The sequence below is a fragment of the Drosophila subobscura genome, chromosome O (genome assembly GCF_008121235.1).
Source record: "Drosophila subobscura isolate 14011-0131.10 chromosome O, UCBerk_Dsub_1.0, whole genome shotgun sequence".
Classification (NCBI taxonomy): Eukaryota; Metazoa; Arthropoda; class Insecta; order Diptera; family Drosophilidae; genus Drosophila; species Drosophila subobscura.
In genome coordinates this window covers 15,413,124-15,440,664 of record NC_048533.1, presented here as the reverse complement: position 1 = coordinate 15,440,664, position 27,541 = coordinate 15,413,124, and the positions used below count along the sequence as shown (strand labels likewise).

Below are 27,541 nucleotides of genomic sequence, written 5' to 3'. Positions count from 1 at the left end.
GCTGCAAAATTAGCGCAAAAACTCAGAATTCTCACATAATAAATCTTATAGTAGTTATTAACTTTTAATCATAATTTTCCTCCCCAAAACTCTATACGACATATGCTACATGTCACACCGGCTGTTGCCATGTAGCAGCTATGTAGTTACCATCTTGCAGCCCCTTTTGGTATACTTTAACGATCGAGCAACGGTCACACTTATAATTTCGACCCAACTTTTTCAACTGCGCGGTCGCTGCGCTGCTGCGAACAACAAAAACAATTAACATATGGCGTTAAGGTCGGATTACGAGGTGAGCGCAGCAATTAAACCAGAATTAGCAATCCAAACTAAGTTAATTAAGTGCAAAAACCCAAATCAGTGCAAAAACAATTGTTAACATGTGACGTCAGCAGCAGCAAAACGGGGCTCCAACGCTCTGCCGCGCTCTGCCAACAACAAAACGCTGAGCGGGCGTTTTTTTAGTGGGAAAAATCGAAACTCGTGCGAAGGTGTGTGCGTGTGTGTATACTTGAGTGCTTGTGTGTGTGTTTGTGCTGGCTATTTGTTTTGTTGCTATTATATTAAAAAAAACAACAACAATAACTCCTACTTGGCCACTGTGTTGCGAACGTCGACGCCAGCGTCAACCGCGCTGCGCCGGCGACGCCCTAAGACGCTGCCAAGTTTATTAATTTGTTTCGGCTCAGCCCCATTCTCTGTTAACGTAAATTTGTGAGTTGTGAGGGGACGTGGAGCTTAGCGCTCCCCACATATGCTCTCAATCCAATCCTATTGGGCCCGGCCCTGTCACACCTGCGGGCTAATCTTGGCGTGGCTTAGAGAGGCGTTTTACCTGCTGGCCATTGCGGTTGAAGTCGACGTCGAGCCCGAACCCTCCTTAGGCTGGTTTTTTGTCGCAAGGGGCGGGGGAGTCAGTCGCGCTCAACTTCTAATGTGCGCGCGCTAGAAAGAGAGCGAGCAATGGGGAAATTTTTTCAAAAAGTCCCACATCGAACATTTTGAAGCAGTTGTCGAACCAAACCTTTGCAAGCAGTGTGAAAAAATGTTCCCTTCGTGAAACTTCAGGAAATTGTGTGAGAAAGAGACGAACATTCAGAATTATTTCCACGAAGAGACAGTGGCGGGCTAAAATATTGAGCCCAGTAGTGATGATATAGGGGTGGTGCGTGTGCGGTTGCTTGCAGGGACAATAGCGGTTAGAATGTTGGTGTGGCGCACAGTTGCGGTCAACATATTAGCTGCATACAATCGGCTAGAATATTGGGACGGTGCTCCTTCCCTTGGCTGTGGCATGCGCAATCCCTCAAGTTTCCAGTCGGCCTCTAGCTCTCTTCTTTTCCGTTTTTTTCCTTTGGTGTCGCTTTGACTTTCATTTCTCGATTTTTCGCCTGGAAGCGAGAGAGCTTTCTTTTGTGTGTGCATGTGTGTGTCTGTGTGTTTGTCTGGAAATTTTCCACTTTTCGGCTTACATAACCGGTACAATTCCGTGCTAGGGCTGTATGCCACCATGCAACTGGCAACACCACACCCCCTAGACTCTCCTGCCCCACCGCTCGAACAGGCCAACATCTCGCAGATTTTGAGCCTTTGAGGCGGCGGTGCGGTGCTCTCTCGCTCATCAGTATTGGAATTCCGTGCAGAGACCACACCACAGATAGAGAGAGAAAAACTACCCTCATGGTTGTGTCTCTCCCTCATCACATTTACATTTCAATTTTCCCATTCTTGTGCCTCCGTCCGTTTCTTTTTTTCTTCTTTCCGGAATTGGTGTCATTGGGGCGAGTCGTGCGCTGCTAATTACACAAAGCCACACACATACATATTTATGTATGCATGGATAGAGTATGTACAGATAGAAACACAGATACATTTTCGTATTTGCATGACTCTTCTTCTGGTCTTTCCCCGCTTATTATTACCAAAGTGCTCCCCCACCAATGACAACGACACTTAATTACACCGCAAATGTTAATGAGAGCTGCTGCTGCTCTCATGGCTGCTGCTGCTGCTGGTCACTGGACTTTCATTAATTATCACAGTCCGCGGTACGGTTCATATTCATATATGTTCTGTGTACATACATGTAAATGTAAATGTACATCCATACATACGCAGTCGCATATGAAACTCTATTGATTTCAGGGCTTGTCACGCACTCGAACACTCCCTAAAGTATGCAAAACTACTTCCAAGACAAACCATGGACTCACTGACGTTGCACAGTGGGCACCAGTGACATCTACACAAACACAAAATGTTAGTGTGTTTTACTAGTGTTTCCCTAGGTTCCTCTAACAATTACACAACTAATAATGGTTAAATTGTATTTCTTAAGGAAATAAAATTGTCTTCGAAACATCAAATGTTTACAATTTAAAGCCCAGACTTAAAAGAGGAACATTTCAATCTGTAAAAATGTAAATCCCCCTTAAACTCCACAAAGTTTCCTATAAGAGAACGGAGTCCGTTCAATGTTCACTCATATCAGAAGGACAAAAGCATATCTAAACTATTGCACAAATTAATTTTATGCTCGCCCTAAACTTTATTCCAAACAAAGTAATTTGGTTTTATTGATCAAAAATTCCACAGTGTCTTTGGAATATTTTATGATTTCACGCACAAAATCCGCAAAGAGCTACGGAGATATGCTCGAGGCTGGCTGCCTGTGGCCCTCCACACCACACCAGTCCCATGGTCCCATGGCATCACCCGCCGCCGTATCCCTATCCCCAGTTGTAGCTTCATTTTGTATGCTGAGTCATGCGCTTTCAATTTAAGTCAATTGAAAAAAGCACAGCAAAAATCAAGAAACTACAATCTGATGATGTTCTAAGCAGACCACAAATACGCACCGAATATCGCTCCGGGCAACAACGTGATAATGAAGTTGAGGATGAAGTGGCCACTGGCACTCGCACACTCTGCGGTGCCCTGCTCTTTCCATGGTGTGAATGATGTGGCATAGAGTTGGTTGGCCCAATCAAGTGAACCTGCTGAGCTCTATCTGCGAACGGAGCGCGTATCTTTCGACCGAAATGCAGATAAAGCAATTAAATATTCGTAACTGGGGGGAAGTTTAGCTAGACAACAAACAAAAGAGTGGGCTGACAATGTGGATATGAAATGTCTATACATATATCGCATTACCCCCCTACATTGCAGTGTGTTGAGCATTATCAGCAGTAATCAACATTGGCATACATCGCATTCCAGATAGCCAAGTCAATCCAACACGGTTATGGCCGAATGGTCTCCCTACTCCAGTCGCGGGGACGGGCCTCTCTGCTGTCCCTGTCCCTGTCCACTGGTGGTTACCAGTTAGCTGCTTTGCCTCTGTTTTCTACAAACTTATCCAGCGGTTCGCAGCTTGTTGACGGCTATAAAAAGCGACAGGGTAGGGAATCGCGATAGTAATTACAACTGGAAAATACCAGAAAAGTTTTTGCGGGACGCTGACTTGCTTTAGCGGCCTGTGCTTTAGCCCGATGGGGCAATCAAAGCGTGGCAACAAAACAATATTGGCCATTTTAATTCAATTATACGCCAATAAAAATCTAATCAACAGACAATGGCAAACACACACAAACACTCGGCCGGAGAGGGGAGCTTCGACATCAATTGGAATTGGAAGTCATCGCAGGCGGCAGTCAGCAGGCAGCAGTCAGCAAGATGTGGCAAATTATCATCTCGCCGCTTGCTGACTGTTTGCTGTTTGCTGTCATTTTGCCACATTCAAAGGTTGCCAAAGTGCACGGCACAAGGACTCTGGAATGTAACTGAGAGAGACCCAGTTAGATTTTTTGCTTGTATTTTCTTCGATTCTGTGCGATATTTGGCACTGTGCGCGAGACTTACGTCAATTACTTGGGCACTGATTGCATAACTGGCTGTTTGGGGCATGGGCGGGCGGGCATTCGTGATACTCACAAGTTGTATCTCTCTCGCTGGCTCTGGCTGCCGTGCTGTTAGCCTTACGGCTGCTTATCAGATAACAAACAAACGAAACGAACACTCAACACTTGTAGATTAGGTCTGAGAACGGGGCGTTGATTTATTTTCGCTTTTTATTGTTTTCCCTTCTATTTCCAAAACCCACTGATTGTCCGCCGCACACCTCTCGCTCTCTTGGAGTCTATCGATCAAACGCTGCTTGAGACACGGCGTCGACTCCAAGAGCTGACCCTGAAACCCCTCAGCAACAGCAACCCTTATTGGGATATTTTGTTTTCTATGTTTTGCAATCCCCCAGGTAAAAATAAACTCGAAAGGATGATTCATTTTGCCAGGCTGCGCACAGCTTGATCTATTGTCACTCGCACAAGAAGGAATTCTTTGTCTGCCGACCTCTGGGCTTCCAGTTAAAACGAGTTTTCTGCAGTTTCTGTTTCATGTGATCTTTTAAACTCGAACTCGACACACACACACACTAATACACACAGAGTCACACACATACACTTGTACGCACTTAATGTCGTCAGTTGACAACAATTACCGCAATTGCCCGATCATCTTGTGGGAGGAAGTCAACGAGCTGAGATTAAGGCCGGACTCTGTCTGGCATTCGTAATGCCAAAGGAAATGACATAACTGTCAAATGAGGGATATGGGGGCTCTGAATACTATCAAAGAAACTTCTCTATCGTTTGAAGTAGCGATAGCGATAGGAAGTTGAAGATATTTTGTTGTTCCTTAAAGATTGAAATGGTTAAAGAGTTGTAGAATAAAAAAACCCACCCTTAATGAGCCTCGACATGCACAAGACATGTATTTCGTTTGTGTATTGTTTGTATTTAGTAGTTTATGAGTTCCAAAAGTACCAACACATATTCCAGCGTATTGCTTGTGGAGAGGCGTAAACAAAAAACCAACACAGCGATTTGCAAATATCCAATATAGATCATAAATAAATAAATCCCGTTTGCACTTGCCAAAATCAGATGGAACTGGGTTGGCTCTCTGCTAGGAATATTCTATAAATAATACATCATCCGCAGACAAGCAATGAAAGACATCTCTCCGGCATTGAATTATACCAGAAATGATTGGCCTGGCTACCTGGCACGAACTGGAAATGGAATGGAAATCTTTTTCCAAACAATGCGGGCAATAGAGAGACCTGGATTTCTGCTACAGCTCGCAGATGAAATGTAACTCAATTGTGTGTGCATGCTGTCGCTGTCGCTGTATCTGTTTCTGTATCTGCAGCTGTATCTTTTTATTCGCACTTTGCCTGATATCAGACACTTGCTCGCCGTGTGATTGTAGCTTCTTAAATCGTCATAATAAATTTTGATTTAATTTAATGCCACATATATGACGACAATATCAACAATTGCTGCCACTTACACATAAACAGACACAGATGCACGACAGGCCCGTAATTTGTTTTAATTTAAATACAATTTAATACACATTGCCACAGCCATAGAGAGCCATACAGCCATTGGCTTTCACACACACTTGGCACTTCCAGGCCTTTGGCTGAATGCAAATGCAAACAAATTAAGCAGCCAACGCCACCGTCAATGCCAATGGCCAATGTTTGCCCAGCATTTTGGCAATCGAGCTCTCTGGCTCCGGCTGGTGCTCCCTAAAAATAAACGAAACCAAAGCGAAAAAAATGAAAATAAAATCAAAATTATCGCACTTCGCTCTAATGACAAATAAGCCAGTCAAATAAATAACTATCGACAGTTGTAATTGCTTTCGCAGTTCGGAGCACTTGAGGCGAACTGGTTTGCGTACTTGCCACCGTTGTGATCGGGAGAAGTGCGTCAGCAGATAGCCGCCAATTGTCCCTCCACCGCCACCGCCACCGCCGATAACAGATAGCCCTGCTATCAGGAGCTGCTTACGTTGCCGGTGGCAACCTTGAACGCGAATCCGATGGATCTTGGCAGCTATTTTGGACTCGATTCCAGGCTCAGAGCTCGAAGCTGCAGCTCCCTTGTGTCGTGCATCCGTGGTGTTCCCACTGTCTTCCAATTAGACGTGCCAACGTGCCACAAATCGACGTCGACTGCTGCCGCTTAAGTAGGTTAGCCAGCACGTTCTCAATTGAGGCTGATTTAGTGCAAAGCGTTTCATTGAGCACTGGCGCGTGTCAGCCATGTGTCAGTCAGTCAGCCAGTTAGTCAGTCAGTCCACCCTCACGCGAAGGCTGAAATAAAAGTTGAAAAACCACGAGAATGTAAGGTTTACAATCGATTAATAGAGATCAATATAGGTAGAACTTATCAGCAGTTAATCTTTGTAGCAAGAACAAGTGCTCCATGCATAAGTGGCTCTTATATCGGTGTTCCACTAGGTCGTAAACGTCGGATATGATAGTGAATTTGATGCTAAGTGAATGGTTTGAAGGAAGGAACAGGTGTAAAGGACGTTGTCCAAAGTCTTTTCAAATTATTAGCTGTGCATATTTAAGGATGTAATCTCAACAATAATAATATCTGGAGTATAACGGATACTGTTCCATTACTTCCACCTAAAGATCTAACAAACCTTCTTTAAATAGCTATAATTTTCCGCTTACGTAGAGAAATCGAGTCATCCATTAGTGTCTACCTTTCCAGCAGCATAATTAAGGTGTGTGAGTCGTGTTTATCAGTAGATTTGTATATGATGATGATCTGGCAGCTTGTTCAAGGCGCTTGGGAAACCATTTTATCAGCAGAATGAGGCAAATCACTCTGACTCTGGGCATCAGCTCCATCGTCCCCCGCCGAGAGCCAACTTAGTTGGCCAAAACACACTTTTTCCTTGCTTTGCCCCATTTCAGCCATCCATTCATCCAGTACACTTTGCTGGGCAATGACAAGTGCACACACGCGCTGAATGGTCTATAGAATATAAACTCGTCTTTTGCTTACTTTATTATTATGTATATTTTAATTTTGATTAGAATTTATTGCTCCATTTTCGGTCTAGCGGCGGTTCGCATTACCCAACTGAAACTCAAAGCCAAACGTTTCTCTTCTCCGTCTCCGTCTCTGTCTCTGCTGCTGTATGAGTATCTGTATCCGAGAGATGCGCTGCCATGAGATGAGATGAGATGAAACCAAGACCCTGCCTGCACGCCCACAATGGTGCAGCCCAGCCCCGTCCAGTCCAGTTCAGTTCAGTCCAGTCCGGCAGTCAGCTGCTGTTCTATCCGTCCGTGAGGCTTATGCTTTTCACTGCTCTACTAAATTAAACGTGGAATAACAATTGGTTTTTTCCGGGGCATTTCATTCAATGCTGTGTGCCCCGAGAGATGCCAGTGACTTTCCTTCATCGTTGTCGCTGTCGTCTAAGGTTTTTTACATTTTTTATTTTAACTACGCTGGATAGGATGGATGGGATAGATGGCTGGCTGGCTGGATGGATGGTCGCTTCTTTACAATGGGAATGGGCGTAAATTAGGCGAGATATGTATGCTCGTAAATCTATTGTCATAAAACGCCTACGAGGAGCGACGACAAGCGTCAGACTGAGCAAATTATTGCATGTGTGTCCACTGTCGACTGTCCGTCCACTCGAATGGCATCATAGACTACTAGCTAGAACCGGGACTCGCACTCGCACTCGCACTCGTACTGTCTTTACACGATTGTCAGAATTATGATGTTACTTACGTTTGGGGAAGCTCAGCTCAGAAAGCAATAATTCCCAAAGGAAACCAAAGAGCCGCGACAAGTGACTCTCTGTCTGTCTGTCTTTCTGTCGTATGAGCAATGTAATGAGACTAAAGCCACGGGGGGCCATGAGGAGGACAACTGTCCACACTCACATTTTAATCAATGCTCAAGTACAACCGACCGTTCCGCTGTCAGCTTTATGGGCACATTCGTGATTATGGCTATGATTATGATGCTGCTGCAGATGCTGCCTGGAGTGCAGTCTCTGATTTTTTCGCGTTTTGCTCAGGGCCAGGTCATGAGCGCCATTATGCAATACAAAAGAGCATCATTCCCACTCCTACTCCTCCTACTTTTTTGCAGTTTTGCACTCTACAATTTGCAATTAGCGTGTGAGCCAAAGTTTTAACTGCTTGTTGCCAAAGGGAAGAGCACGAAGTCGCACCCAGCAGCCATTTCCAAATGCAAATGCAAATGCACCCAAAAAATAAAAGCCAGCGGCTGGAAAATGTGTTGGGATACGTTCGATGAAAGCAGATGGCTTGGGCCCCGCCTTTACCCTTTGTTGACTTTGACACCGCTCAAATTGTTAGAATAATCATGGAGTAGCTCCGCGTATTGATTTTAACTAAAAGTCATAATTGACTTTATACAGAGAGTGAGAGATAGGTAGAACCTTTTGATAGCATATCGATTTTTCAAATATGCCGCATTACACTCGTAAGAGAGGGCCACACGACACGTGCCGGAGGCGTGTCCGGCATTGAAACTCCTCAAATTGAGTTGTTTCCTGCGGTAGATGTGACTGATCGATGACCACTGACGATATAGTGATATAGAGCGTTGTCTGGATAATTTAAAGTGACGCACATCGATGGCTGTTAATGCTCGATATGGCGCTTGTCAGTTGACCATTTGTCAGGTGAAACAATTCAATCTGACGGTGTCGGTCGTTCCTCTAGTATGACGTTGCATTCATTTCACTTTACATAAACGGTCAATCGTGGATTATACTCTCGTTAGTTGGTAAATCCCTCCATATCTATATTTTGCTTTCCATTCTGTCCAGTCCCAACTTTGTGCTCTGGTTGTCAAGTGGATTTCTTTGTGCCGTGTGCCGTTACATAATTTTATATTAGAGCAGAAAGGGTCGCTGGCTAAAAGGGCACGACAGGCGGAAGGACTAAGCAAAGTTGATGACCCACAAATAAAGTCAGAGTTCCTCGGTATATTAGATGCGATTAGATTAGTAGATGGAACGTGCACAATTTGATTCTGGAATCTGGTTTTCCCACTACTATTGATCCATGGAGGAAGTCATAGCCCCACCCTGCCTGCCCCGAGTGCCAGAGACACAAACTTTTTCCGCTGCTTCTGCTTGCCCGATGTTTGCTATTGATTTTCCGTTGGCGTTTCGTGCTACTCACTGACCGACCACATTCGTATCGTAAGCTTGTGTGTGTGTTGGCCAGTGAGTGCTTCATGTAATTAAACCTGACTTACAAGCGCCCCAAAATAGACTCGAGGACTCCGCCGAATGGATATTGAAAGTGTCCTTAAGCTTTGCTGGTGTCGTTTTGCCGCCCCTCCCAGTTGAAACTGAGCAACTCACATTCATACATATGTATGTATGTACATACATTGTACATATGTAATTGCGAATAGATATTATATACAACATTCGTTCCGTAGCTGGTTGTCCTACAAAAGCGAGGCTGCTGTCGATAGTTACATTTTTATTTGATTTACTGCTAGAGGGAGGTTTCTTTTGCTATCCCGTGACTTTGATGGGGGTGTTGTCGTCTAACCGACTTTGATGTGAATAATTGACATCACTCGCCTTGCTCTGAGCTTAAAGTGACGTCATTCAAGGGCTCGATAAGCGATTAAAATAGGCTGGGGTTGTCGGGCGAGCGGGCGGGCGGCTGTGTGTGTGTGGTTTTGGCATAGTCGGATAGTCGTAACACCGAAAAATGCCAAAGTTGGTTCGCTTCGCCCTTTTATCAGACGCTTTGTTTTCGTTATACAATTTATATACGAGCAGATCTCTGACACACATTCCCGTGCAGTGCCAGTGCTACGGTGCGGTACGGGTCTGTCTGCGCACAACCCCTAAGAGCTGTCTCTCTCTCTCTTGCACTCTCTCGATGAGGGCTCGGGCTCAGCTCAGCTCTGCTCCAGTTTCGAAGTTCTCGTCCCACTGTGGGCTGTGTGCTTGGTGCTGCTCTGCCCTGCCTCACTTGTCACACTGCCATACATTCGGGCTTGCTGGCTGAGAGGCCGAAAGCTCCCACTAATGCCGCTACGCTACACACTGTGTGTGCACTTTTCGCACGCTGCGAGCGTCGAGCAGATTAGGTGGAGCAGATGGAACGGCCCTCGTGGAAGTATAGAGTGCTCGCGGGAACAGCGCAAGGGAAAGCGAGAGAGTGGGAGAGACAGTTATAGAGAGAGCGCGCTACCCATCTGGCGGGCGAAAGCTTCCGACGACGACGACGACGCCGCAGCGGCGACGATAGAATGTTCTACGAACGAAAAGCTTAACCACTCGCGGCACGCTGAAAACTTACAGTCGAACGTCGTTACCGAACTGGGAAGGTCGGTCTAACTGTAGCAGTACTCTGAGCTCTCGTCTTTGTCGGGTGGTACAGCCAGTGTGCTAGTACTAGTACAGCTCTTCTCCGCTCCCGCCCCGCCGCCGCCTGCGTTGGTTGCGCTGGTGTGCTGCTTACACAATAACTGTGCATCGATTGGGTCGAGCAAGAGGAAGCACACGGACAGTGGAAAATCAGGATAAGCAAAAGCAAAACGCAAGCTCTTAAGCTGCTGCCCTGCGGCTTAACGAGTCCCGTTCCTGAGTCCGATCAAAAATAAATAGCAACGCGTGTGATTATTTATTGTTGAAATCGAAAAGAGAAACGTATCAAGTGCAAAACAAGTTCCAATACTGCTAACGGGGTAGTTTTTCTGCGAAAACCCCCCAACAGAATCCGCCTTCGAGTGCGGCAACGCAGAAGCGCAGAAATTGTGTAATAGCCCCCCGACGTGTGTAAAAGGTAGAAAAACTGAGAACCCAAGACACCAGGCACCCCTCACCCCCTTAGCCTGGTATCTTTTTAATGTTTTTTACAACTGCAGCAGCGACCAGCCTCAGAGTAAGCGACAACGTCCTTGTACAGAATCGATTTTCCAAAACTTCATGCCTTGCCTTTGCCTGGCCGTAATGGATATAGACATTTCTAACCGACCCCTGACCCCCGCCGCACTCGCAGAGGGCCCCCCACAAGAGAGAGAGTGAGTGAGAGGGAGTCCATCCCCCCATAACGGAAAATAGACGGAAAGATTTTGTAAAATGAAATGGGAAAAATGAAAGAAGTGAAAAATGCATTTTTCGCAAATTTGACAAAAGTCTGAACGTGTGTACTGTGTGTGAGTGTGTCATTAAAATTGGATAGTGTGTGTGTGTGTGCGAGTGTTCCTGTGTGTATGTATGGGTATGCCACGATTCCTCCCCAAAGATTTCTGTGGCTGCAGAAATCTGCTTTTTTTTCTGTTTTGTTCATTTCGATTTGGCATTCAATTTTGCGTTCATGGCAGAGCAACGGAACGCATGTCCGTCTGGGTCTGGGTATGTCCGTCCTGTCCTGTCCGCTTTCCATCTGTCCGTTCCCATTGTGCCACTGACGTACTCTTTTTTTGTGGCAATGAAATCGTTTAGATTCAATTGACGCGATTTACATTTTGGAATAGCAGTAATTTCCTGACCACCCTACATGAGCGAAGACCCTCCATAAAGAGGGGATAGCGATAGCTGTAGCTGGGTTGGACAAGAGACAGGCTGAGCAGGGGGTCGAAATCAGGGGGATTGACGAGGACTCCCCGCTGTTGGCTATTTCATAATTCTGCGATGCCAGCAGAAGCAGCAGCAGCAGCAGAAGCATAAAACGATTGCAAAACGTAGCACAAAAACGAACAAAAAAACTAGAAGAGCAGAAGAGGGAAAATCGAGAGTCTTCGTGTATAGCAGAGGGGCGAAAAATCTTGGAAAATTACGAGTACGAGCATGGGAATTTTTCTTTTTGACATTTCCCTCGCTCGCTCGCTCGCTCGCAGCCAGCGCTGTTTACAGTTAAGCTCTCGCTCATTTTCGAAATTCGAATTCGATATCCCTCAGAGTCGCTCTCTCTTCCTCTCTCTCTCTCTCTCGCTGCCCTCTCTCTCCCCTCTCTGCTGACTGTGGTGTGCTTTGCCATGTGCCGTTATTTCGCATCCTGCTGTTGGCTGCAGTTTCCAGCCCGCCTGCATTTCCACACTTCCACACCTTCCACTGCCACTGGCACTTTCCCATGACTCCATCGTTCCAGTGGCTCTGTGGCTGGCTGCTCGGCTCGGCTCCACTCAGCCCTTCCAGTGGCTGCGTGTCCCTGCAGAGTCGTTCCTGTCGATTGTTGCATAAGCGTAAATCATTATACCCATTTTCATTTCTCCATACATTTTTTCTCTTTTTCTCATTGCAGTTAAAATTGTTTTTAGTTTGTTTAATTGTTATTTGTTCCGTTTGTTAAGTTTGACTTTTTGTATCGTTGTTCGTTTTTCCCGTTGTTTATTGCAAAAACGTCTGTCTCTCTCTGTTCTCTGTTAATAAGTTTTTAACACAAGAAAACCCGAAGCAGAAAATTCAATATGAGTGCTCAGGTGGGTAATGAGCAATGACAAGCTCAAAAAAAAAATTTCATCTTATTTACGTATTTATTTTCATCATTTATAAATTGCTCGGAATGCCGCCCAAGCATGAATAATTGCATTAATTGTATTTTTTATTTTATTTTATAATTTTTAGCTTATCCATTAAGTGTAGAAGAAAGTCAACGTCTCAACCAATAAATTGCATAACTTTCCATTTACTTTTGCGAGTAATTCTGCCCTTGGGGAACTTCTGCTCTTGTCTGCTCTTATTCGCAGCCGTAGCGGCGGCAGCAGAGGTACTTCTGATAACGAACTCTGTCATAAAAGAGGCAAATCCAGTTTGGGGCTGGTACTGCGACTGGGGTCTGCTGCTAAACGGAGCAGAAAGCATGCAAAACATGCAAATAATAAGCAAACAATTAGCACTAAATCGTTAATAATGTTTAAAGCTGGAGAGATCATTAGCGAGTCTCGCGAGTCTCTGGCTCTGTCTCTGTTTCTGGCTGCTCAAAAACAAGTTGAGTTCCCATGTAAATGCAACCCAAAGGTACTACAGAGAGGCGATCGATCGTGTCTCGAACCGATCTGTTATCAAGCACGAAAACTGGTTTTAGGCCCTGCAGTGGGGTTTCTTTTCGGGTGCTTCAGACAATGCATATTCATAAGTTAATGTTGTTTGTTTCCGAGATGGAATACAGAATGCCCTCCCATTACACCTGTTCGGCATATCTCGCTCTCTCGCTCTCCATCTGTGTGAGATTGAGAGTTAGACCGCTTCATACTGGTTTCAAAACTGGTTCAAACCGAATCTTACACTCACCTCCGACCGTATCCCGTATGCACCCTGTGTGTGTGTACGATCGAGAGTGTGGACACTGCCGTTGTTCTGACAATTGACGTGTTGTGTCCCCTCACCTCCCCTCTCCCCATCCCAACTCTCACCGCTTTGTGCGGCTTAATTTGTTCATTTTCGGTTACGCCCGCGAGTTTACACGTTCCTCCTCAGAGATAGTTTTGCATTGATTGAACAATTAGCGTGTCAATTCTGTCTCTATATATTTCTGTTCCTCTAGGCGCAGTCAGCACTCGGCCCGTCTCCGTCTCTGGGCCGATGTGATGTCTGTTTGTTGTAAATTGATATTCAAGTTCAAATGCCAAATGGTTTGCGGCAAAATGTGCGCAAACTGTTCAGCAAAACTGTGGGGGGGAATGGGGAATGGGAAACAACTGAATGAATAGCTGGAGCGCAGCCACAGATACATTTGTATCTATTCGCCTAATTGGCAATGTACGCTGCTTGCTTGCCGTTTGCCGTTCGCTTATGTAAGCCTTTGCTGTGGGCCCAGCCATTGTCGCAGTCTGATTTATACATACAAATGTACATATATCGCCTCGATCTGTATCTATGTATCCATCCTGGACGCCTTGATTTGCCTTGCCTAGCGGCCAGAGTCTAATTGCTCGACTACAGATAGTACAGGTTCACATGCAGCGTTTTGTCAGCAATTTCGTGTATCAATTGTTTGGGATCAATTGAACCATGAACAAGCGCGATTAACTCGAATTAATTTGTATAGGAAAACCAAAATTATCGCCATTGTGGCGGAGGCCCATCCGCCTGTCCTCCAATCCTCGTGTCACCATGTTAACAATTGATTTGCATTGATCCAAACAGAACCAAATAGATTTAGCCAGTAAGCCCGCCCCTAAGTTACTCTAAGCTGAACTACTAACTCATTTTGCAACTCTTTTGATCTCTCCTTATCAAAATGATCATCGCCTCAGATTGTCTAGCGTTTTGTGTGAACAAAAAAGAGAGCGAGCGAGTACCCCGCTCTACGGGAGATAACCAGCGAGAAAGCCTACGCCGTGAAGGCGCCAAAACAGATCGATATTTTGTGTGCAAAAAAGAGTGCGTAAGCCAAGAGAAAAGAAAAGAGAGTTACCCGTGGCATAAAATTCTAGATTTATTTCATGCGTGTTTTTGCCCATAAATACTGAGAAAAATCGAGCTATATAAATCACGAAAAGCCAAACAAAGCGTACGATTTTCGAATGATTTCGCCCGAAAGTTGTCTGCCCAGAAGAGACCGAACCCCGTCCGTCCGTCTGGCGACCATTGGCCGTTGAGCGTCATCAGCGACGGCGTCGCGTCGCGTCCATGTGAGTGCGACAGGTTTGCGTTCTCCCAGACCAAACCCCTCCATCGACCCTCTCGCCATCAACCTATCATGTTTGCACACAGAGAAATATACAGACAAAAGCATACACATGTGGCCCCCATGTAGATACATTTGTATTTTTAATTAATTTGATTTTCTGTTTGATTCCACTGCCGTGCGCGCTCGCTCTACTCTCTCCCCTGCTGTGCTCCTCTCTCTCTCCCGCTCTCAAAATTGTACTTATATTTATATTGCATATCTCTTTTTTGTTTTTTGTTTTTTTGAGCAGTGTGTTTTTGTGCTGACGGGTGCGCTCTTTACTCGCATTTTGTTTGCTTTTCAAAGTGAGTCACGCACTGGCAGATAAGGCCGCATTTGCACACTGATCGACTTTTGGCGGCCCATTGACTGGAAAGCCATCTCTCGCGTGCGACAGCAAAAGCTATGTATAACACATGATTCAGTGTCCTTTGGCCTGACCCTCCCACAACACCCACTCAGCCTTTCCCCGAGTGAATGATTTGCGCTGAATCATTCAACAACAAATGGCGTGTTGCTAGGCCACAGCAAAAAACCACACACAAAACCACATCCCTCGTAGACAGTCTATAAACAACCACCTCAGCAGATTAGTATAAGGTTAATGTCTAATCATTTGAATATTTATTAAATATACATTCATACTTACGTACATATTTATTGTAGTTAATTTTACAAGTATTTTACATTATATTGTACCATGTCTGTGCATTTGTTTATGCTCGCCTTTCGTTTTGTTCCGTTTTTGATTTGTACTCTTTTATCCCCCCGTTTATATATACGTTTGTTTGCTCGCCCATCATCGACATCATCAATCAAACAAAACAAAAAAAAAACACCACCCAAACCAAACAACCAATTGACCCACCGCCACCGATACCGCAAAACCAAAAAAACAAAAAAAAAATACAAAATTAAATAAACCTTCGATGTGCGTAGCATGGGAGAGCGGACTCTTATCGAGTCGCCACGGTTATTGCGACCGATGACGACAATCGCACAGCCGATGGTCACTACAAGGTAAATCGAATTTTCTTCACACTCACTCGAACGCACTCACACTCTCACTCACATTCATTCACGCACTCACTCACTCACTCAACACTATCTCATCCATATTATCATGTGTATTTATTTTTTCCTTTTTCACTTTCTGTACTTTTCATTTAAATACGATTCTCTTTACTAACCTTACCTTAGCCCATTCCCATTGATTTACCCCGGTCAGTCGTCTATAAATGCATTTATTATTTATTATTCATTTATATTTGGGCATGATTCCAATGGCATTTACGGCCTAAGAGCCACTGCGAGCCGCGAGCGTCTGACATTTAAAAGATATCATCGAAATGCTTACAAAAACTATAAATACCCCAGTGTATCTTTGTATTTCTATGTGCTGTATGTGTATTACCATGGCCAATAATAATGTCATAATGATGGCAATTTCATATTTTTCGATACAATACGAGCTCTACTTTTCGATTTCGAGACATTGGCAACGCGCAAGAGATCCATAATGATGGCCTGGAAAAGTTCGGTACTCGAGCATTTTCTTACTATTTTGGCCTTTACTTTTTGCGATTGCCAGCAGCCTCTCAACAATGACGTCAAAGCGGCCAAAAAAGCATTGCGCGTGCTCCCCAATAGAGCGAAATACTTATAGACAAATGTTAAAGATAGAATGCCAGACACTAGACAGCTGCTCCCACCGTCTATATATACATATATACTTATATGTATGTATGTACATATAATATATATTGAAAATCTATTTTATTTTATTTGAATTCTGCTAATTCGAATGGCTTCCGAGGTCAGCGCCAGTGCATAGTAAATACTGCAACAAATACGAGCATCTATCTATTAGCAAAGAGTACATTTTCATTCAGTTTTGATATTTTTTTAAGCTTTTTTGAGTTTCTTTTGTGTTTGGAACGTACATCTGTTTTGTTTGTTTTTTTTATTGTTGCAACTCAATTCGTTTTACGTGCTCTTGGCATTCAAATGTAGAGGCGGTAGGGAGCGTTTCGCATGCCTCAGATTACTAGAACTATTCCGAATATTCTCACGCTCGTCGCTCCAATCATCCTCACACAAATACAGTACCATAAATACAGCAGGTTATGAACAGGCTATAGGAACTAAATGCATACAAATATTAATTCTTTTAATTCATTTGTTGGGTAAGTAGATGGCTGCTAATCCCTTTCGTGTCTCTAACAATCTCTGGTCTCATGGTCTAACTCCAAAAAAAATCTCTCTCTACGCCTTAAACCCCGTCTAAGGGCATGAAGTAAATCGAATTTTGTGTCGGCTTTTCTGGGTCTTTCGCTGCTACAATCCACAAATACAAATATCTACCAGTAGAGATAATAATATATTTCTTATGGTGTTTCCTGTAAAACAGTCAAAACGCAAGATGCCGGCCAAAGCAGCTAAGAAGGAGAATTTGGATGATCTCAAACAGGAGTTGGACATCGACCATCATAAGATCTCTCCTGAGGAGATGTATCAGCGCTTTCAGACACATCCCGAAAATGTAAGCAGCATCCATAAGAAAAAGTCACCTCTGATCTAAATCCTCTATTTTCACTCCTTTCTTAGGGTCTAAGTCATGCCAAAGCCAAGGAGAATCTGGAGCGTGATGGTCCCAATGCGCTTACGCCACCCAAGCAGACGCCCGAATGGGTGAAATTCTGTAAGAATCTGTTTGGTGGCTTCGCCATGCTGCTGTGGATCGGTGCTATTCTCTGCTTTGTGGCCTACTCTATCCAGGCCAGCACCAGCGAGGAGCCATCCGATGATAATTTGTATCTGGGTATTGTACTTTCCGCTGTCGTCATTGTGACGGGCATTTTCTCATACTATCAGGTGAGCCTCGGTCCTCGGTCCTTCGGTCCACCCCCGTATCGGGCTTATAAACTCAAAACTTCATTTTGTAACACACAATTTTTACCGTCACACACACACACAGGAATCGAAAAGTTCAAAGATCATGGAATCGTTCAAGAACATGGTGCCCCAGTTTGCCACTGTCATCCGTGAGGGCGAGAAACTGACGCTGCGCGCCGAGGATCTCGTGCTGGGCGATGTGGTCGAGGTGAAGTTCGGCGATCGCATCCCCGCCGATATTCGCATCATTGAGGCGCGCAGCTTTAAGGTGGACAACTCCTCGCTGACCGGCGAATCGGAGCCGCAGTCGCGTAACGCTGAGTTCACCCACGAGAATCCGCTGGAGACCAAGAATCTGGCCTTCTTCTCAACCAACGCCGTCGAGGGCACTGCCAAGGGTGTGGTCATCAGCTGTGGCGATCACACCGTCATGGGTCGCATTGCTGGCCTGGCCTCTGGCCTGGATACCGGCGAGACTCCCATTGCCAAGGAAATTCATCATTTCATTCATTTGATCACCGGCGTTGCTGTGTTCCTGGGCGTCACCTTCTTCGTGATTGCCTTCATTCTGGGCTACCACTGGCTGGACGCTGTCATTTTCCTGATCGGTATTATTGTGGCCAACGTACCTGAAGGCCTGCTGGCCACCGTCACCGTGTGCCTGACCCTCACCGCTAAGCGTATGGCATCGAAGAATTGCCTGGTGAAGAACTTGGAGGCCGTCGAAACCCTGGGCTCGACATCGACCATTTGCTCGGATAAGACCGGCACACTCACCCAGAACCGGATGACGGTCGCCCATATGTGGTTCGACAATCAGATCATTGAGGCCGATACCACTGAAGATCAGTCGGGTGTTCAATACGATAGAACTAGCCCTGGATTCAAGGCGCTCTCTCGCATTGCCACTCTCTGTAATCGGGCCGAGTTCAAAGGAGGTCAGGACGGTGTGCCAATCCTCAAGAAGGAGGTCAGCGGCGATGCCTCAGAGGCTGCTCTGCTCAAGTGCATGGAGCTGGCCCTGGGCGATGTTATGAATATTCGCAAGCGCAACAAGAAGATTGCCGAGCTGCCATTCAATTCGACCAACAAGTATCAGGTGTCCATTCACGACAACGAGGACCCCAACGATCCGCGCTACCTGCTCGTGATGAAGGGTGCCCCCGAGCGGATCCTGGAGCGTTGCTCCACCATCTTCATCAACGGCAAGGAGAAGGTGCTGGACGAGGAGATGAAGGAGGCGTTCAACAATGCCTACATGGAGCTCGGAGGACTGGGCGAGCGTGTGCTTGGCTTCTGCGATTTCATGCTGCCATCCGATAAGTATCCCTCCGGCTACAAGTTCAACACCGACGACATTAACTTCCCCATTGACAACCTGCGATTCGTTGGCCTAATGTCCATGATTGATCCCCCACGTGCCGCTGTGCCCGATGCCGTGGCCAAGTGCCGCTCCGCTGGTATCAAGGTCATCATGGTCACTGGCGATCATCCGATCACTGCCAAGGCCATTGCCAAGTCTGTCGGCATCATCTCCGAGGGCAACGAGACCGTTGAGGATATTGCCCAGCGCCTGAACATCCCCATCTCCGAGGTGAACCCACGCGAGGCCAAGGCCGCCGTTGTCCATGGCGCCGAGCTGCGTGATGTCTCCAGCAACCAATTGGATGAGATTCTGCGCTACCACACCGAGATCGTGTTTGCCCGTACCTCGCCCCAGCAGAAGCTGATCATTGTCGAGGGCTGCCAGCGCATGGGCGCCATTGTGGCCGTGACTGGTGATGGTGTGAACGATTCACCCGCCCTGAAGAAGGCTGATATTGGTGTTGCCATGGGTATTGCCGGCTCTGATGTGTCCAAGCAGGTGAGGAGTCCCACTCATAACACTAGACAGATGGATGCTAAGCCTTGAATGTGTGTGTTTTCAGGCTGCTGACATGATTCTGCTGGACGATAACTTTGCCTCAATTGTGACTGGTGTGGAGGAGGGTCGCTTGATCTTCGATAATTTGAAGAAATCGATTGCCTATACCCTGACCTCCAACATTCCCGAAATCTCCCCCTTCCTGGCCTTCATCCTCTGCGACATACCACTGCCACTGGGTACCGTCACCATTCTCTGCATCGATTTGGGCACTGACATGGTAAGTTCTTCCACCTGGGGACCTACGAACCACCACCAATACCACCTCCAAATCCATTGAGTTCAAGTTAATTGTATTTAACTTGGCAATTAAGTCAGAGTCAATCGAGCAATTGAAATGTAAAAGTTGTACCCAACCAAACCCAGCTACCCATCCTCTGTAATTGTTAAGTATTAGTGTCTTGTTTAATCCACGATTTGAAACTGAACTGGCGAGCAGATACCTGCCATTTCGCTGGCCTACGAGGGACCCGAAGCGGACATCATGAAGCGTCGTCCACGCAATCCGGACGTCGACAATCTGGTCAATGAGAGGTATTCATAATCCTCTCAGAGAGTTGCCAGTGTGCCAATTCCATTCATATACGAAGCCAGTGCCAGTGCCAGTGCCAGTGCCAAATGCTAGGCTATCAAGTAGTTTAAGTGCTCTTTTACCCTGCCCACAATTTGCTCAATGCCTCAGCCTATGTATTTATCTTATGTATCCACTACGTATATATGTATCTATTGTATATGCGCAATGTATCTCTCCTCTCTTTCATCACAAGTGGAAGAGCTTGAAAGGCGAACAAACATTTAATGAACAATTATGTAAACCGTTGCTAATCGTTACCAAACCTGACATATAATATCCAATACTTAGGTGCCAGCCATTTCATTGGCCTACGAACATGCCGAAGCCGACATTATGAAGCGTCCGCCCCGTGACCCCTTCAACGATAAATTAGTGAACTCAAGGTGCCAATCAAGTCAATTTCTACCCCACACTACTACACACACACACTCACACGCCTACACACACACTCAGACAAAAACAACATACTAATCTCCATGACTAAAAGAAAAGCAAAGAAAAGACAACAGCGAATTAAAAACAAAATGCAAGAGAATAACCATATAACTATAGCATATGTCTCACAAATACTTGCGTACTGCATATGTGTATGTACATGTATGTATGTATGTATGTATGTGGCTGGATTGTAACTAGCATAAGTTTTGGGCATAACGAAAAGCAGCGCAAAAACCACTAACTAACTAAAGCAGTTTGACACGTTTATGGTTTATGGTTTACTAATACCAAATTAACTCTTAAGATTATCGTTTACTATCCCACCCCCCTCCGTGTGTAGCATATACTCAAACGCATCTCTATCTTCATATACATACCATTCATGCCAAACACATTCGTGTTCCGAAACTCTGTCCATCCATCTGCTCTGTACATTTTCAGTCCAATCAAATCATTCGACTCTCAACCAATCCTTGTTTTTTTCAAGACGTTATATATACTGCATTCTCTCGTACATTCCTACCTACATTTATAAATTATTTCGTACATGTACAATTCCAGTACCGATCCAACACTCAGCCAAAAACCAACCAATCCATCCATCCAGCCTATACAAATCGTACTCTAAAACGCTCTAAATGTTAATTGGTGTGCGTCGTATTCGTATTTCGTTTAATATCTCACCGATAAATCCGTTTCACACAGTTCTCGATTATTGTTTTTGTTGTGTAACAGGAGACAGAATCCCTCCCCCACCATTAGACCAATTGATTGGCATTTGTTATGGAATTTTGTTTTGTATTATTTTTGGCAAAAAGTGAATATCAAAATTGCACACAAATCGTAGCAAAACTACTTAGACACACTCCACCAAAAATGGATATGATTTTGGTTTTTAATTTCATTTGGACTTTCATTTATTTAATTTGATCTCAAGGATTTCCATTGCATTAAGTTCTCCCTCCGCCTCACGCCAAGCATTCACCCTTTCTTAAGTCTCTGTGCATTTTAAGTTAGATCTTAAGTGTTTATCTATGTATCCCAAATTTATTTTTAGCTTGTAAGATATCTTTAACAGAACTACCCACGAGAGGTAGTCCTTCCCTCAGCCTCGCAGCGAAAGAACCCCTTCTAGCAGCAATTGTTTTTCACTCGGGATCTTTCAAAGGAAAGAAATTACAGTTGTTGAAACATTGAGAAGGAGTTTATGTTTCGATAATTTATCGTATTTAATTTAAATTTATTTTTTTCCACTACTACTCGTACCACCAACTACCACCACCAAAACTCCACCCAACAATCGAACAAAACCTACGCCCTACCACGATCGATCGTTCGTTCGCACGTTTAGGTGCCAGCCATTTCCCTAGCCTATGAGACGGCTGAATCCGATATTATGAAACGCCAGCCCAGGAATCCATTTTGCGATAAGCTGGTCAACGAAAGGTAACGTTTTTCCCTCTGCTGTTCAACAACTCAACTCAAACTCAACTCAAATCAAATACAACAAGAACAATTAATCAACAAACCAAGCAAGCAAGCAAGAATCAAGAAACAGCAAGAATCGATTTTCGTATCAAAGTAAAAGACACAAATCCGAATGCAAATCAAGAGTTTGCTTCTTCTGCAACAGTACTCGTATCAACCAACCACCCAGAAAATTGCCTCCTCCCCCTCTATGTCACCCAATGAAAAGCAAATTGAATTATTCATTTATGATCGTAAGATCTTAAAGCAAGCCAAAATCAAAGTACGCTTTCTACTCTTCTATCAAACAAAAAGATAATTCAAGATAATTCCAATCATTTTACTCTATTTCTCTCTATATAATCAATCGTACAATAAATATATCTCGCTATATCTCTCTCTAACTCTCGCTCTATATACTACTAACTCAAAATAATTTCCAAATAGCTTAAGTAACAATTTCTCTCTCCTTGGTTGAATGTTGATTATTTGGAAAGTTCTCCAAAATGTATTTTTCCATGATTTACATATGTTATTCAATGTGTTATTTGATTTACGATTTACGATTGGGTAGTTTCCGTTTAATATCGGTTCAATGTTCCCTTATTTACCTTACCATTCGTTTCTCTAGTTTCTGATCATTTCGTTCAGATAGTTGAACAAGTATATTTCAAGGCGTTTAGTAATGTTTTTCTTTATGTTTTAATATCATATTGTATCTGAGTCGAACTCACATCTTCTTAAGTGCGATTGCTTAGACGATTCGCAGACATTTTTTATATGCTCTACCCTCAACACCATTCTCAAAGCTGGGCTCCTAGGTCCAACGTTTGTCTTGTATAACATTCTTCTAGTCCGAATCTTTTTCTTAAAGTGTATTTTTGATATTTTGTTTTTTTACTCTTATTATTTGCAATAATGCAAGAATATATCCAATTTGTATCCAATGCTGATAATAATATAATCTATAATCAATAGCCACAACATAGCCAAGTAATGTCGATTGACCTTTTTTTACAATCTTCATAACAACTTTTTTATACCGAAAACGGACACAAGGGAACTACTATTTTTGGATAGTCCAATTTTTGCACCCGATCTATCTAGATTCATAGAATATACTTAGTATCTCGAACTCGATAAGGGCTACGAATGAATGCTACCTTCGTGGAGCTCGATTTGCCACTCTCCGCTCTACCGCTTTCTCTTGGTCAACTCTCTCTTTTTCTTATCACACTCTTTTGTCTCTTTTTCTCTATATTTTTATCTTATATCGCTTTGACGTCGTCGGTGCTGAACGTCTTTCGTATGCCCTTTGATTTATTTGTTTTTTGATAAATGCATTATCGTACAAGTAACTTTGATTGTAACTTTGATTTGTATCCCATTTGATTTGTACTTCAGTTCAATGTTTATTTGAAGTCTTTTAGTTTTGCGGTTCGAAGGTAAGTGACGTTGTTCGCGTTTCCTCAGGGAAGCCGAGAAGGTCTCTCCATTCGTATACAATAGATAGTTGTGCCAGCATCTCGTCTCGTCTCGGACTATATCCTGTCCATCATCTACGTAGTGATAAACTCAATGCTAGAGCAGGCCTAAGTCTGTATTTTTATATCATTCTTATGTATGTTTCTACTTATGATAAACAATATTCGTATATTATTATCGGTAGACAGACATCGCATCACTCACGTCTCTCCATTGACATTCTCTCAGTCAACCAATCAGCCAGAGTTTGCCCTATGTCTATGTCTCTATCAATCCTAACTTTATCAATCACTCATTGAATCCTATTCTTTTGAGTTGTAGAACATCCACACAAAAATCGAACTTGAATCGAACTAAAAATAAATCTAAACAAGGCGCAAATTGTGTTCTAGTCTTAAAAAAACAACAACAAATATATTAACGATTTAGCGCAAGTTAAGCTATAAGCCATTTTATACACCCCTATAACTACCATTCTACCCGTACCGTACCTGTTTTTATGATTACTGTTACTGGGTGCTAACTGAACTACTTTCTGCCCTAGTCCTAGTTTTAGCTTCGTAAGTACGCAGGAGCTAAAAGAAAAATACACAAAGAACACGCAAATCTACAGTTCCGAAACCGAAAACCGATCCGATACAACCCCACCCCTGTGATGGTACAACTTGACACTGTCTCCCAGCTCTGTGCTCTGCTCGCGCTCTCCCCCATAATCAATCTCTGTCTATCTCTAACGAACTATCTTAGTGAATATTACTTAGCTTTTAAAGAACAAGTATTTACTATTCGCCCGCAAGCATACATAATTATTTATATGAATCCTTAATAATGAATATACTTATATATACATTTACATTTATATATGCTATTCGTAAACTTTAATCAGATTTTCCTTTTGTATTTCCCCCCACATTCTTTCAACTCTTGTTATGTCTTTCTTTTGATTATCAAACAAACAACTAACAAACTTGCAACTTGCACAAACTGAATTATCAATAACCATTAATGCCATAAACCGCAAGATTCCGGCCATTTCACTCGCTTACGAGCAAGCCGAGAGCGATATTATGAAGCGTCAGCCGAGAGATCCGTATCGCGACAACTTGGTCAACCGCAGGTCAGGACAAACTTAAAGCTAAGGTTTAATCCCAACAAAAAACAAAAACAAAAAACAACAAAAAACAAATACAAATATCAAACAATATCCAAGTGTTAACCATCCAATCTTTTAGTTGATTAGTTAAGAAAACTAGAAAATGAACAAACATGCAACCATCTTTTTACTTTGAACGATTTGAACTTTGTTTGATGTGTTGTTGTGGTCGTCGCGTTTCTTTGCATCGATCAATCAATCGAATCAAACAGCCAATTTTAATCGATCTTTTATCGAATGCCAAATTCCAAAATTTATTACGAGAATATCATGAGAGAGACTGTTTGTTCGTTTGCCGATGCGTTGATGTTCCTGCGTTTTTCTTTGTTTCCTATTTCCTGTTCCTATTCACACACACACAAAATACCTAAACAAAAATTCAAAACAATTAACTGTTTTCTCTACGGTTTCTTTAAAAAATATTTTTGTTTCTTGTGTGCGATCGAAATATTTCTAATTATGATTTACGTTTCTGTTCTGGACCTCTCTCAATGTGGAATGAAATTCTCTTACTCTAATTATTATGAAAACCTAAACATTATCTATTGTGTTTTACTTCCTTCAAATTCTAAACGCAAACTATGTAATCGAATATTTCTAATCCTCTTTTGTTTGATTCGAAATTGAATATTGATGTATGTATTTATCTCTCACTCGAATCCTTTGTGGTGTGTTCCCCGCACAATATAATATCTTCAAGAACCCCTCGACACACGATAATTGTCTGTGTTCAAATGTGATTAGGAGCAAAATAAAATCATAATAAATACTTAGTGTAGAAACACTCGTTCTGTGTTTGTCTACAAAGCCGTAGAATCACCAAAGAAAACGCCCAACAACTGCTTCTAGAGATTTAGGCGATGTTTGTTCAAAGAAAAACGCTCGCTCGCTCCAACGCTCGCTCCTGCATAAACAGTACAAAAACGATTACAAACAAACAACAAAAAACACACCTCATATATAATAGAAAATCAAAACAGACCAAACAACCCATACAAAACGAAGCTTCCGCTGTTACTCTTAGTCCAAGTTAGTGCGTTTCTTGTAGATGAGTTTGTTCGAGCCAAAACCAAAACCCAAAACGCTTCCGTTGTGTTCTAGATACACCACATACTACTCGTACTCGTACTCCTCCTACTCGTACTCGTTATATACTCTACAAATATCAAACTACTATATACATATCAAAACTCATATCGAAAACTGGTTCCAAGTGCCAAGTCGCAGTAAGTCTCAATGTGTGAGGGAACTAGTCCTCGTATATGTACTAGGTAAATCCAGACAACCAAAAGGCAACGGAGATTTTTGTATCATTTTGTTGTGGTGAAAGCTCTCTTGCGTGTGTTTCTCTTAAGTTTGTGTTAAGTGTAAGTTAATCCTTGAGTTAATGTTTTACGTTATGTTATTTCAATCGAATCTACCTTAAACGTAAGTAAACGATTGCTGTAAAAACCAATAGAAGATACTGCATTAGCCTTAGCTTACTCTAGTTGTAGTACCTCAATGCACGCCTCTATGTTTGTTCTGCCTGCCTAGCTGTACATACAAAACGTAACCTGTATATAGTTGTATCTGCATGTCGTAACATAGAATTAACAAACAACAATAACAACTATGCTTTTCACATTCACATCCAATTAAAACTAAAACCCAACCAACCAAACAAACGAAAAATTCAAAACGATTCTGCGCTCTCGCACGCTTTTTGCCAAGCATTTAATTAAATACTTAGAACAATTTGCTTTTGCGCGCTCTTCAGATAAAAGAAACCACAAATTCAAATGAGATTCGCTCAGACACAATCCACGCTGTATAAAGTAAAGTCTAACACGTAACTAAAACCACAAAAAAGAAACCCAAACGATAACCATTCATTTGCTTAACCAGCCCATAAAAGAGCTCTAAGGTAAAGTGGTGGCAATAACATCAGGCAAACAGCTAACAGTACGGATAGCACGGGGGCTGCTGTGGCTCCTGGACGGGGTTTTTGTTCCATCTTTTTAATTGTTTTCTCTCTCTGTGTATGTACATATTTATGTATATAAATGTTTATTCGTTTTTATCATTAATACACAAAAACCCTGGCCAAGCCCTGCATGCTCTTGGTGCTGTTCGATGCCGGATGCCCCCGATACTTTACCGCTAGCTTAAAGCCGTAACCAGAAATGTCTTGCGTCCTGATAACAAAACAAACCCCACACAAAAGAAATGATAGCATACCTTTGAGCGTTGTCTAATGTGATTCTATTACTCTCTTCCCCCTTCGTCCAACGCCCTTGACTCGCTTAGGTTGATTTCGATGGCCTATGGACAAATCGGTATGATCCAGGCCGCTGCCGGCTTCTTTGTGTACTTTGTCATCATGGCTGAGAACGGCTTCTTGCCCAGGCATCTGTTTGGCATTCGTAAGATGTGGGACTCGAAGGCCGTCAACGATCTGACTGACTCCTACGGACAGGAATGGGTAAGCTACAGGGACACTATACATTATCATGGATCACGTCACTTATATAATTATTTCCTCAATGTAGACCTACCGCGACCGCAAGACCTTGGAGTACACCTGCCACACGGCCTTCTTTATCTCGATTGTGGTTGTGCAATGGGCCGATCTGATCATCTGTAAGACGCGCCGTAACTCCATCTTCCAGCAAGGCATGCGCAACTGGGCTTTGAACTTTGGTCTCGTTTTTGAAACCGTGCTGGCCGCGTTCCTCTCGTACTGCCCCGGCATGGAGAAGGGTCTGCGCATGTACCCCCTGAAGTGAGTATCCCTGAGTGACCCCGATTGGGCAGCACATACTGAAACTTTGAATCTTTCATTCTCGTAGACTCGTCTGGTGGTTCCCGGCCATTCCATTCGCGCTGGCCATCTTCATCTATGACGAGACTCGTCGTTTCTACTTGCGTCGCAACCCCGGAGGCTGGTTGGAGCAGGAGACATACTATTAAACACACAAACCCACACAACACCCCTACACGTACGCCCACACCCCACACCAACACCAACAACAACAACACACATGCCCTAACACTACCATGAAGAGCAACAAATAGTAATGTTTATGTACCACAAAAGCCACACAACCACAG

General features: G+C 43.6%; 1 protein-coding gene across 7 annotated transcripts; it reads left to right on the top strand.

Moving 5' to 3' along the window:
• Nucleotides 1-204: 204 nt before the first annotated feature.
• On the top strand, nt 205-27,541 carry LOC117898451 (sodium/potassium-transporting ATPase subunit alpha). Of its 7 annotated transcripts, none has more exons than XM_034807857.1 (10): nt 205-295; nt 15,452-15,532; nt 16,923-17,054; nt 17,120-17,386; nt 17,490-19,271; nt 19,336-19,551; nt 24,318-24,412; nt 26,738-26,912; nt 26,980-27,212; nt 27,280-27,541. In XM_034807857.1, exons 1-10 carry the CDS (start codon nt 272-274, stop codon nt 27,398-27,400), a joined length of 3,126 nt encoding a protein of 1,041 aa, XP_034663748.1. In that variant the 5' UTR covers nt 205-271; the 3' UTR covers nt 27,401-27,541. The 7 variants fall into 7 exon arrangements, with proteins under 7 accessions (XP_034663748.1, XP_034663749.1, XP_034663750.1 ...); XM_034807858.1 differs by lacking the exon at nt 24,318-24,412 and adding an exon at nt 21,695-21,789; XM_034807859.1 differs by lacking the exon at nt 24,318-24,412 and adding an exon at nt 19,771-19,865.

What these genes read in the sequence shown, in the direction of transcription:
- LOC117898451 (XM_034807857.1), top strand. Translation starts at nt 272, where the DNA reads ATGGCGTTAAGGTCGGATTACGAG. An exon ending in GCATTTTCTCATACTATCAG is followed by an intron (nt 17,387 to 17,489) that starts GTGAGCCTCGGT and finishes ACACACACACAG; the next exon opens with GAATCGAAAAGTTCAAAGAT. An exon ending in GACAACTTGGTCAACCGCAG is followed by an intron (nt 24,413 to 26,737) that starts GTCAGGACAAAC and finishes TGACTCGCTTAG; the next exon opens with GTTGATTTCGATGGCCTATG.